Source organism: Gymnoscopelus microlampas (genome assembly GCF_963454915.1).
Source record: "Gymnoscopelus microlampas genome assembly, chromosome: 15".
NCBI lineage: Eukaryota > Metazoa > Chordata > Actinopteri > Myctophiformes > Myctophidae > Gymnoscopelus > Gymnoscopelus microlampas.
The window spans coordinates 7,577,423-7,591,071 of NC_139952.1; the positions used below are offsets into that span (position 1 = coordinate 7,577,423).

Consider the following 13,649-nt stretch of genomic DNA (forward strand, 5'->3'; position numbering starts at 1 on the left):
GTTACATCATGGTAAGGTAACTACACAACCCAAACCTTTACCAAAGTGGTCTTACCCTTTAAGGTACCAAAAGTAAAAGTACTAAAATATTTGAAAATAGCAGATCTACAAGCTCACAACGCGTCGCGATGCGACGCGTTGTGAGCTTGTAGATCGGCTATTTTCAAATAGTCTAGGTATAAAATAGGGCTATTAGGGCTAATAAGTGGTTAATGTATGTTTCATAACGTAATAATTTATATCTGAAAAGTAAACTAGTAACTAAAGCTTTCAAATAATTGTAGTTGAAGTACAATATTTGCCTCTGAGATGTAGTGGAGTAGAAGTAAAAGTATTGGAAATTGGAAATACTCAAGTAAAGTACAAATACCTCAAAATTTTGCTTAAGTACAGTACTTAAGAAAATGTACTTAGTTACTTTCCACCACTGCTCTCCGATACCAGTACCAGTATTTTAGGCAGTATATCGGCAGCTTTTTCCGTTGTTGATATCGGTATCGGAACAACTCTAATTATAACGACTTGGGAACTGGAAGGTTACTGGTTTGATCCTAGTGCTAGTGTTGAAGTGTCCTTGAGCAAGACACATAGAATGCACCGTGTACCATTTATTTTCCAGTGTTGATTTAATATCTTGTCATAATGTGCCACGCCCTGACTTCATGCCATTTGATTATGCCTTCTATTATGTTTGTTTGTTTTTCACTCTTATCAGGAATATTTGAATATTTGTCCTTTTTTACATCCTTAAGGTTAGGGTTCTCTTTCTTTCTGTCTCTATATATTCTTCTTGCTTTTCCTGAAAAAAACAAACAAACAGCAAATGATGGAGCTTATATGAAAACTAAAGCTGTGATGTGACAATAAAGTTGATTCTGATTCTGTATTTTAACATCAACCGTACCTCATTTGTAAACAAATAAACAAATCACACAAATATACATACAGTATATTATATACACATATATATGAAGAGTTTCATTCTAAGAATATATATTGTTTTAAAAGGCTCCTTTTACAGTACCCATGTATGTTGGGTACTGTTTAGACAATTTACTTGTACACGCACACACACACACTCAAAAGACCACAATAAGCTCTCTAGCTTTTTTGTGTTTTATCCTTTTGACGGATACATACAAATGTAGTCATGTACATAAAGCATTTTTGTTAGTTAAAAACATCAATGAGTCAATCGATAAGTATCTTCAGCAAAAAGAATTGCAAGCTCAACTGAGCTTGTATATCCGCCATGCTTTTTTGCAGAATGTTCAAACCGGGAATATAGGCATGCTTAGGATTCAAGTGGTTGTAGTGTTCCAATAGTTCTATGTACATCTCGTGGAAGGACAGGCGTAGAAGTCGAGCGAAGAGGCCTTATGGGTGTTTGGGGTGGATGGGAACGTGGGTGGGGGTGGGGGTGAGGGTGGGGGGTGGAGGTGGAGGGGGGGGGGGGGGGGGGGGGGTTGCAGTATGACTTGTAGGGGTTGAGGGCAGGGGGACATGGAGGCAGTCAGCTCAGCTGAGAGCAATGTCTCACCCAGGTACCAGAATTTCTTCATTAGCGAAGACACACACAGACATCAGAGGATGGGCCCGACCCGCCCGGGAGGGGAGGGGGTGGGTGAGGGTATGTGGGCGAAGGGGAGGGGAGGGGGATGGGGAGCTGGTCTGCAAACACACACACTGCCTCCGCCAGCGCGCTGACTATAGCTCCTCTTCAGACTCGGCTTGTTTTTTGGCAACCCGACCACCCCCCCCCCCCCTCACCTCATCTCCCCCCCCTTCATCAATCACCCATCCAGAAGACATTGCTCTATATGACTCATCGTCATAATCGTGATGTTTGCTCTGGTCGCTTGCTTCAACCTCTCTCTCTGGGCGGAATATTCCTGGAAAAGGGGAGACAGAATAAACGGTACAGACGGTACATCCAGATCGCACATTGGAACGTGGTGTATCTTCATTCCATCCAGATAACAAACTGCATCTTATAAAAAACGAGAATGAAATCATCGTTCTTTATCTGCCTATCCACTGGGGGCGGCAGTGGCTATAGTGGCTGCTTGGAAATCGGGAGGTTCGACCGCCAGGCTCCCCCTTGGGTTAGTTAGTGTCGAGGTGTCCTTGAGCAAGACACGTCTAACTGCTCCTGATGAGCAGGTTGGTTTCCTCCGCCATGCGTGTGTGAATGTGTGTGTGAATGGGTGAATGTAACGCACATTGTAAAGCACTTTGGATAAAGGTGCTATAGACATGCACCATTTACTTCAACCCTAAACTTAGTTGACCGCAGTCCCCCTGCAGCTCTATACTGGGCCCCCTGGTGTTTTCGCTCTCCAATAAATATCACCACACTTGTAGGTTGGCTATTTTCACCGAATGTTCCCCGTAGAATAGGGACTCTAGAGTTCCTATTTTTAAGCTCCACCAAGCCCCCAAATCTCTGCCTAATTCTCACGTACTGCTCCAACAAGCTCTTACTTACAACTTCCTCAAAGAGCCAGATTCACTCCAGATAGCAGCTGTCAACAGGAGCTCCATAACGACGATCAGGAAATGGAGCGTCATCTGTGTTGTGATTGGCCACACGTCTCCACGTTGAGCCAACCAAACGTTATCTCTGCGCCTCTTGTTTGGAGTGCTCCAACCCGCCCTCCACACCTGGGTGCCGGACACACTCTGCGTATACGTGTATCTGGAACAAACACACACACACACACACACACACACACACACACACACACACACACACACACACACGGTATGACACACACTTCCAGGGGAGGAGAAAGGGGGTTCGGCGCGCATAGCCAGTCTCCACATGTCAATTAATGGGGATCAACAGTGGCGGCGTGTCGAGGTGTGCGGACGGGCTCGGCGCTCTTGGAGGGACAAAGGCTTCAGTCACACAGTGTCCACACAGCACAGGGGCCTCACAGCCAGGGGCCCCACAGGGCCCCGTCACTGAGAACCTCCCTCCTCTCCCAGCATGGAGCCCCCGTTTAACCAGCCACCAGACTGAGCAAAGATCCTTCGGCAAACATCCTCCCCGCTAAAGCCTGTTGCAATGCCCAATAAACGCTGTCACACACATGCCCACGTGCACGCACGCACGCACGCACGCACGCACACACACACACACACACACAGCATTTCTCTCCCGGTATCAACAGACACGTAAAGGGAACAATCTCCTTTCTCTTAACCACTTTCACCCTGGCATTCCTATCTTTGGGCAGCCGTTACAAATAGCAGATCTGCAAACACACCCGCAAAATGTTGCGAGCTTGTACTTTTCCTTTTTAAGCTCTTTTTTTCTCCTGCTTGTAGATCTGCCATTTTGAAACATTTTTGAACGGGGCTTAAGTGGTTAACAGGCCTCCGCGTTTAGCAGTTCAGATGGAGGAAGCCATTTTGTTCCAGACATTTCCAAACGGGCCGCTCTCTCACTCTCAGTCAGTGGTGGAAAAAGTACTCAAATTCCTTACTTAAGTAAAAGTACCAATACTGCAATATAAAAATACTCTGTTACAAGTAAAAGTCCAGAATTAAAAATGTACTTGAGTAAAAGTACAAAAGTATTGGCATCAAAATGTACTTAAAGTACCAAAAGTGAAAGTACTACATATTTGAAAATAGCAGATCTACAAGCTCACAACGCGTCGCCATGCGACGCGTTGTGAGCTTGTAGATCGGCTATTTTCAAATAGCCTAGGTTTAAAGTGGAGTTATTCTCAGCAGAGGAAAGCTTTGGCTGGGCAAAAGTGTTGCTCATCTTCCCTGCCAGGTGCGTGTCACATAGCTTCTTCATTGCTGTTTGCTCGCGGCCCCTGGTGGCCCTATGGTGGCCCCGTGGTGGCCCCGTGGCCCCGGAGCATTCATTTGCACCTGGGTGTGGACCACTCCATCACTGCACTGCACTGGGACCACCGCTCCGTGTGACATCATCCAACGACCCCGGCAAACACCCCCATCAGTCTGAGTCGTTTGGTTTGAATCTCAAGCTATGCCCCCGGGCTGTTAAGACAAGTCAGAATTATTATTACAAACTGGATAATTACTGTGATTGATTTTGTTATTTGGAATGCAGTGGTGTAAAGTAACTAAGTACATTTACTCAATTTACTGTACTTGAGGATTTTTTTTACTTTACTGGAGTATTTCCCATTTAGTTTTAGTATAAGGTGGAGTACTTTTTCCACCACTGTTGGAATGTAAAACACTCAAACTCAAAGAGTAATTATGAAAACAACATCCGGAGAATAGCACTTTGAGTGACAACACTAATTTACAAAGTGGTCCTCAGTGGAATCAAACAAAACATAGAAATAACATAAAATAAACTGATTTATTTTCTTCTTTTTTTTTTACAATATTTTCTTGTGTCTTGATATTGAAATATCTAACTTTGCACAGGTTGGCCTCTGTTAGGATTAAACGGTGTAGGAGACTAATGTACCCTTACAGATTATATTCTGTAGGGAAATATAGTTTGTCGAGCTCTTTGAATTATTTATAAATATGTTATCACATTTCTAAACATAGATTTTTTTTGTTTTATTTTATATGTTTTTTACCAAGATAATTTGTTGAAATTAGATATTGAAATTTAGATGTTGGATCAAAGAAAAAAATAAGTTTACACACTGTAGCATCCCTTCAAAACCATTTTTTGATCTTGGCCCATAGCCTTTTCAGTTCATTCGCTCAGGCTCTGTTGAAACATTTAAACACATATATGTTTAACCTAGCTTTTCTATAGCAATATTTACAATATTATCAACACTTTCAGGGCATTTCATTTTCTATTTATTGATTGTTTGTGTGCTTTAATTAAGAATTGTGTGGCTTTTCATACGTTTCTTTAATGCAAAGCGCTTTGTTTTTCTTGCTTGCTTCCCTTCTGTCTCTACATGTCTATATCTATTTAATGTAAAGCACTTTGAGTTGCATGTTTTGTATGAAAGGTGACAGACAGACAGACAGACAGACAGACAGACAGACAGACAGACAGACAGACAGACAGACAGACAGACAGACAGACAGACAGACACATAGAGGTCGAATTCAGGTACAGGTTGTGTGTGCAAGCACTGGTAAACATAGACAGACAACAACACAAAACAGAACAGAACATTCGGAGCAACATGAAAAAAAAAATGGAAACAAAATAAAGATTATTATTATTGCTACTATTATGGTCTTATTATTTTTGGGTTCCATAAGCCCACAGTGCATTGTGAAGGTGTTAGCCGTGTGTCACACCGGACCGTAGATTGTAGCGTGGGGGTGTCATGGATGGAAAAGGGCCTCGCCTGGCTCTCCTCAAACAGGTTGCACCTCTCCCTCCGAGCTTGTCATTTCAATTACATGTCAAAGAAGCCTCATTCACTTAGCACAGGTGTGCTGACGGTGGCGTCTTAACCACTTGAACCCCTAGCGTCCATATTCTGGGGGGGAGGGGGGGGGGGACATTAGCCAAAAATAGCTCCATCTACGAGCTCACAATGCGTCGCGTACGCAACGCATTGTGAGCTCGTAGATGGAGCTATTTGGGGGCGAAGAGATTCGGTGTAGACGGACAAAGTACATGTTGTAACTCAAGTCCAGTTGTCTTAAGACTTGTCTTTAAGTTCTTAAAGGGATAGTTCACCCAAAAAAGGACATATTTTCTATCAATTATATACTCCATGAAGACTTGAATGCATGGAGATTCTTTTGTTCTTGAGTCTCCTACCGGAGACCGAAGAATGAATGAATTCAAGGCTCCATGGGGTGAGTAATGAATAGAAGTCATTTTGGGGGTGAACTATCCCTTTAAGAACGCTCATTATATTATATAACATATAAAAATAATATATAATATATTATATTATACAGGCCGCAGTAGCTCAGGAGGTAGAGCGCCCGCTTGGGAAGTTTAATCCCTGGCACCCCCAGAGTTAAGTGTCGAAGTGTCCTTGAGCAAGACGCTGAACCCCTAATTAACCCTAATTGAGCAGGTTGGTGCTTTGCATGGTTTCCTCCGCCATCGGTGTACATGAATGGGTGAATGTAATGCACAATCATTGTAAAGCGCCTTGGATAAAGGCGCTATTACCATTTACCATTTTATTGAAGGCCATAAGTTGATCAAGAGGTGAGGGCGTCACACCTAGACTAGTTTCGTGTAGCCAGACAACTATTCCACAATCTCCGAATGCTATAGAGTCTGGAACTACACCTCCCAACATCCGAGAGAGGAAACTGGCACTTCCGTTCACAAAAATATATAAAACAATATCTTTACATTTTATTTTTAAATTTCCATCTCTGCTAAGCAGCAAGCTAAATATACTTTATATGATTTTCATTTATATTAGGATAAATGTGCGCGACTGTAAAGACGAAACGGAAGTGGGGAGGAGGCTTCACATCCGGTTTATATTTCGTCACCTTGCTAAACTAATGGCCTAAGTCATTTTTTGAGGAAAATTATATTTTTGCCTAAGTCAGCTCCTCATGACACTGGCCACCTCTGGTAAAATCGCCCATCTCCTAATTGAAAAGGATCATGCTGTTCACTCCCTTTTTAGTATAATGGCCTAACTCCCTAGTGTGACTTAGGCCAAAATAGGCTTTTTTTTGGGCCTAAGTCACATGGTTTTGTGACTTAGGCCAAATTATTTACTAATTTAGGCCTAAATCAGATTTAATCCTATTTAAACCTATTTAAATCTCTTATGTTACATAACTGACAGACAGTGTCATTTCTATTTAAATAGTCATAATTTGTTATAAACATTTTGGGTGAAATGATTAAGAAATATCATATAGTTTTGTTTTGGATCAGTTTTTCATTTTTCCTGAAAAATGTACAAAAAATGACATAGGTCATTAGTTTAGCAAGGCGACGATTTGAATCATGATCAGAGCTTCCGAGTCCCAGACTGTATGACCGGAAACATTTGCAAATTGTGGGAGGCCACGCGAGACTACACCTAGACCAAATCAAAGGGTCTTTAAAATGAACCTCCATAACAGTGGTAGGTAGTATACTCATTTTGGGATTCTCATGGCCGTTTGGTTATAACGGCTGTGCATGTCCTAATAGGTGAACGTTCGCCCCAAAATAGTTCTGAGAAACACGCTGAGAAAGTTACTGATCAACAAGCTCGAAAATCGTCGTGCCGTGTTTCGAGCTCATAGATCTGCTACTTTTGATGCTTGTGTGTGACGCTGTAATATGATCAAGTACGAGAGAAGTACGTTAGAATATGGAAATAGGAGGTTTCTGCCCGACAGCAACGATATCCAAAACTGCAAGCTCACGGTCTGCTATGTTCACTACTTTTATGCGACACTTGTATGATGTATTAAGCATGAATTTACGGAGAAAATGTACTTAATGAAATAAGGAGATACAAGGTTTCTGCCCGACAGCAAGGATAATATTACAAGTGGTGGTATAAGGTGTATAAGTGTTTAACTGTATTGATAATAACCTTATACAACTGTCATTTTGGGTGACAAACTCTTGAATTTAGTTGATTCTTTTTTCTGTTTATGTCCCTCATTGAAAAGGCTTAGTTTGGACTGCGTTGACATGCAGCTTCAAGTGCAGTTTGAAGATTAACCCATTCAATCCGGGAACGCATCTGTGCCATTTTAGATTTGAGCTATAAGCATTATTTTATACTTTAGCTATTCAAAAATAGCGCTATGAGCATGTAGATCTGCTATTTTTTTTTAATCTTGAACATTTGTGCAAATATTTGAATATATGTATTTTTTTAAAGGGAACATTTTTGACTCAAATCTTTGGGGGTCCCTGGAACAAAATATTTTCAGATGGGGGGGTCCGCTGCCAAATACATATAAGACATGAACAAGCTTGAGAACCACTGATATAGAAACATACGTTTTTCAGAAAACAATTTTAGAAGACATTTGTAAATGCATTCTCGGATTGAATGGGTTAAATGTGCAAGCATCATAGGTGAGTCATAGGTGAGCATGAAAAGAAAGTGAAACAGAGAAAACATATTTTTTTGATTTTTTTAATTTATTATTAAATGACATAAATAAATCTCACAATGAGTTCAAATACAAATAGATAGATATGTACATGTGTTCAGCGACCGGAGAGATTCTGTGAAGACACTTTTGTTCTTCCATTAAGACCATAGAAGGCACTCGTTCATTCATTCGTATTGCAAGCAAAAAGGCACATTTGAATGGAACAACAATGAATGTGGACGTTAATTTATTCTATATACACACATATACACGTTTATATGTTAGCACGGCCAATTACTTCATCTTATATAGTTTTTGAATAACAACAAAAAATTATCATAATAGACAATAGTCAAACATAATGATTGGCCACTTAATGACTGGGAAGGAGAATTTACTAAATATGTATCTGGTATAAGAGTTGGTGAATACTTAGAGCAAGCAGTGTGACATTGTTCTTGCTTTCACATCGCTGGTAGCTGTCCTAAGGTTGTCCATATTGTAGCAAAAACATCACGATGAGGACTTTGGGGACAGTTATTCACTGTAACTTTATCAGAATACATGTCCTTCAGTATATGCCTTCATTATTAACCACTTAAACCCTATATATACTTGACCGGCGTCCCCAGGTTTCTATTAATTTGATTGGCTCAGCATCGGATTTGAACTGGAAACACATGAGAGTGTTTCCGGTTCAAATCTGCTGCTGAGTCAATCAAATGAAGCTATGAGAAACTGACCCCCGGAACAGGAAACAGGAAATGCCACCTTCTGGAAAAAGGGAACTACACAGTCCATAGGGATGCTAGGGTTCAAGTGGTTAACTGTACGGTTAATAGGATTTAGAGAAGTTTTAAGAGTCTTTCATACTAATAATGGAATGGGAGCGGATTGTCTCGTTCGCACATGAAGCCCGGGGGCCGATTCTCTTAGACGTTGGTTTCCAGTCCACCGACTGTGTCAATCCGGGCCAGGCTTTGTGTCCATGCAGCGTGGAGGACAGTGCTGTCCCTTCACGCCGCCCAAAAGGAGTCGAGGCTTTGAGAAAAAGCCACGGAACAGAGCCACGGAAGCGGGAGCCTTTTCTTCTGTCCGGCTCGCTCAGTAGCTCTGAGCCACCGGTGCCCAGGAGGCGGTCAGCCTGGCGATGGAGCTCTCGAACTGGGTCTCGGGGACGCCCACCTCGGCCAGGCTGGGGTCGTACATGGACGGCGAGGAGACGGGCAGCGAGGAGGTCAGGCCCGTGTAGGAGGAGCCTCTCAGGAACTGGGAGGTCAGGCCTCCCGTGGCGGAGCCCGACGGGGTCAGGGTGGTGCCGGCTACTGACCACAGGCTGGGGTACTGGCTGTGGAGGAGAAGACACGAAAAGATGGGGTCAGATTTTATGAAACTATCCCACTCTGTTGGTGCATTATATACCAGGTGCTGTAAGTGACTTTTGTTCTTAAGCTATGTGTTAAAAAGTTCAAAATCATTGCTATAGAGCAGTGGTTCTTAATCGAAAAAAGCATCGTACCTGGAGTTGGACGTAGAGTTGGTGGTGTGCGACAGGGTCCCCATGCCCGTAGAGTTGGGGATTTGAAGAGCGGACCAGCTGTCGTGAGTGGGCAGAGATGCTGACGTGTTGTCCATGTAGTTATCTGAAGCAAATCACAATACAGAGCCATCGTTAGAAATTATCATTTCCCAATGCTTTATCAACCAATTTCCCCCAATAGATTCTTTATGAGTTAATGTAACACTGAGGCTGTGACTTACTGGTGCTGGCGGTACGGTGTGGGTAGTGACTGGGGTACGGTGAGGCTCTATGGTTCCTCAGGCTGGAGTAGCGCTCGCAGTACGACCCCGATGAGTGTCCCCCCGTCCCGTTGAACTGTGGGGGGCTGGTGCTGGGGCAGATGGGAGTTTGACCGGGCAGGAACCATCCTCCCACTGATGAAGAAGAAGAAGAACAACAACACAGACGTGTTAATATGCGTGTAATTGCCTGTGACAGTGTGTGGAATCAAAATGGCACTGTAGCTTGGGTTTTGTCGTTGTTTCGAAAGCAGAACTCACGTTGTGAATATCCAGACTGCTGGCTGTCTGCGCTGTGATGATCAGGGATGTCTTTATGGTCGCTTCTTTCTTTGGCGTCCAGGAATGCTTTAGCGAACGGGTTGTGTTTGATCTTCAGGGCCGTAATCTGTGGAGGAGAAAGAACGTCATTTCAAACATTCAAAGTGAAGAAAGTGTCTCTGTGTTTTTGTGTGTCTCTGTGTCTGTGTGTGTGTCAATGTACTAGACAAGTATTGGTGCGTACCTCTTCATTCTGGTAGGCTGTAACAGCAATGAACTGTGTCTCTGGGAAGGACTGGCTGCTGATCATTTTCTGGATGCCTCCCACCTTCACGATGTGTATCCTCGGCTCATACTTGTGCAAGGAGTTCAACATGATCTGTAAATGTAAATTAATTATCGTTAGGTTTTGTTACACCACTTCACAGACCATAACATTTAAACAAAACTAAATGGCAGAGCTAAAAGAAGCTACAACTTGGAAAATAGTTATCATTAGGTCTGTGATCATTTTGAAATGATTCCAAATTGTTCACAATGTTTCACATTTTTGTGGATTGGCTATTTTCCAATAGTATAATAGGGTTAAAATGGTTAACTAGCGTTTCGAGCTTGTAGATCTGCTACTTTTGAGTGACGCTGTAGTGAGACCACGTAAGGCGTTCAGTAACGAAAAACTGCAGAGGCCTCTGCCCGACAGCAGCAGATATTCAATCAATACAAATTCAATATGGCTCGTTGTTTACCTGTCCCCCTCCGTTGAGTTTGTTGGACAGCTTGACCTTGCTGAAGGACACGGGGGCCTTCATCCAGTGGGCGCCGAAGTTGGGCGAGTCGGGGTGGATGTAGACACAGCTGGGGCTCTGGGGCTCGGGCTTGCCGCCGGGCACCCACTCGCCGTTCACGTACTTCCAGCGGTTGTTGTCGGCCGCCACGAAGTCCAGCAGCACCGAGTACATGGCGTTGGGGTCCAGGCCCGAGACGCTGGCCCTGAGAACCGGAAACATCCTCCTAGAGCAGACACAAAGGATATGGTTAAGTTAAAATACTCCCATTCAGTATTCAATGAGTTCAAATGACCATAGTACCCATTTTCTTTTTAACCCATTAAGAGGATCTTTTTGTGTCTTCTCCTCAAAACTTTTTCAAAAATAGCAGATCTACAAGCTCATCGCTATGAGCTTGTATATCTGCTATTTTTTTTTACAGCCAAAGTATAAAATAATGAGAAAACATTGTGTACAAATAAATACATTCAGAAGTTGAAATGCTTAGAAATGTTCAAAAATTGATGACACTAAGCAGATCTACAAGCTCACAATGCGTCGCCACCGCTATGCATCGTGAGCTTGTACATCGGCTATTTTCATTCTACTTGAAATAGGGCCTTATGTGGTTATTTTAGAATCCTAGGATACAATTTGATTCGTTTAATTGCTAGGGACAATCAAGGATAAACTTATAAGACTTATTTCCATGGTGGTCCCTCTCACATAAAACCAAGAATAGGCATACATAAATAATAGTCAATAAATACACTAAAGACAAATAAATAATAATAATCAACATGTTACCAGCAGGCCTAGGATGTGTGACACATGTTGACTAAATTCAAAATCCTACTCGTTTTTACAAAACGAAATTGTAGCTAAATTATATAGGCTACATTTGGAGTGTTTATTAGCCAGCTATCAGTAGCTATTTAAAAGCGTTGAAAGTGTAAGGCCCAGGTGTGGAGAAAGTGAGAATTAGGCCTATAAGCCACTTCAACTTCAGCCGTTACTTTGCAAATAAATAAAGAAAATAGTGCGATCTTAATTTTGTAACTCTGGGAGTGCGTGTAACTCACAGTTAAATTAACACTGAGGATGTTTAAGTAGCTACAGAGATATATTTGGGCTGTTTCTCTGCAAATTACAAAACTATATCGAACAGAAAACAGAGTAACGGCCTATTTGGCAAGAAAACAGCCCGGCATCGTGTGCGCAATAGTGCGTATAATTACTGACAGTGGTGTAAAGTAACGACGTAGCTACATTTACTCAAGTACTGTATTTAATTACAATTGAGGTATTTTTCTTTTTCACTTTACTGGAGTATTTCCAAATTTCAGTAGCCTACTTGGCTACTGTTACATATTTAGGCACATATTGTAGCCTACTTTTACTCCACAATTATTTCAAAACTTTACTTTGTAGATTTGGCTTATTATTACAAAACATGCATTAACCACTTCAGCCCTGTATACATTTCGGCCAGAAAAATAGCCGAACTACAAGCTCACAATGCCTTGCCATGCGCCAGCACTGCAATAAAACAGCCCCAAAACCCTATGCGATACAGTGAGTTATCACTGATAGTAACCAACAGCCCAGATCCATGTAAAACAGGCCTGTATTATAACAATCAGCTGCGGTGGAAAGTAACTAAGTACATGTACTCAATGACTGTAGGCTACTCAAGTAGGCTACACTTGTATATCGGGTATAGATCTTTACCTTCCAGTCTTGGTGACGATCATCTCGTTGGTCAGCTCCTTGAACTTGGTCCAGAGCTCGGCGTCCTCCAGGCCCAGCTTAATGTCCCGTTCAGAGGGGTCGCCCTTCTCAGAGCCCTTCTGGAACTCACTCTCCACGGCGCTCAGTAGATGATCCAACCGCTGGTCTGGGTTAGTTGAAGAAGACATGCTGGTTGGTTGTCGGTTTAGTATTTCCAAGAGGTTTGTTGTACACAGATCTAATGGTACAGAGAGATCTAGTAGTCCTAGAGCTGGTGGATGGATTCACACAAACAGGCTGCAGTGCTGCTGCTGACAGTGGAAAGAGGTAATGATGCCTGGGAGCTTGGATCTACTGTGATCTACTGTGTTCTGTCTGTGTGATGTGAGACCTGCGGGGCCCTGATCATTTAAAGGGCCCACAGGGACCTCATGGGGATCGTGGGCGTGGACTTTTGGACGCAGGCCACGCCCCCTATCTATGCTCGGTTCACTGGTCTCTCTCTCGCGTCGTCTCCGGGATGCGTTTTGTATTTGCATATCCTCTCTACACTGTGGAAATCATTAGTGTTATTTTAACTGCATAGTCAGTGGTGGACAATTCCATTTTTTTTTTTACTTAAGTAAAAGTATCAATACTGCAATGTAGAAATACTCTGTTACAAGTAAGTGTCCGCAATTAAAAATGTACTTGAGTAAAAGTACAAAGGTATTGGTATCAACAAGTAGCCTACTTAAAGTACCAAAAGTAGGCTACTCATTATGCAGAATGTCCCATTTCACAAGTTTTCAAATATATAAAATGTATAAAAAACCTTTTGAAAATAGCAGATCTAAAAGCTCATGCATTGCATGCATTGTGAGCTTGTATCAGCTATTTTCAAACCGACGAAATGTATATAGGGCTGACGGGGTTAACATATGTTTTGTAATAATAATTTAAATCTACAAAGTAACTAGTCACTAAAGTATTCAAATAATTGTAGTGGAGTAAAAGTACAATATTTGCCTCTGAGATGTAGTGGGGTAGAAATACAAGTGTTGCAAATTAGAAATTCTCCAGTAAAGTAAAAATACCTCAAAATTGTAC

The 13,649-nt window shown here is 42.2% G+C and overlaps 1 protein-coding gene across 1 annotated transcript; it reads right to left on the bottom strand.

Annotated features, from left to right (window-relative positions):
- Window positions 1-9,105: 9,105 nt before the first annotated feature.
- On the bottom strand, window positions 9,106-12,748 carry tbxta (T-box transcription factor Ta; the record flags this gene model as incomplete). Its single annotated transcript, XM_084080258.1, has 7 exons — window positions 9,106-9,349; window positions 9,521-9,644; window positions 9,763-9,936; window positions 10,063-10,189; window positions 10,307-10,441; window positions 10,809-11,073; window positions 12,561-12,748. 7 exons carry the CDS (start codon window positions 12,746-12,748, stop codon window positions 9,106-9,108), a joined length of 1,257 nt encoding a protein of 418 aa, XP_083936384.1.
- Between the last annotated feature and the right edge of the window lie 901 nt (window positions 12,749-13,649).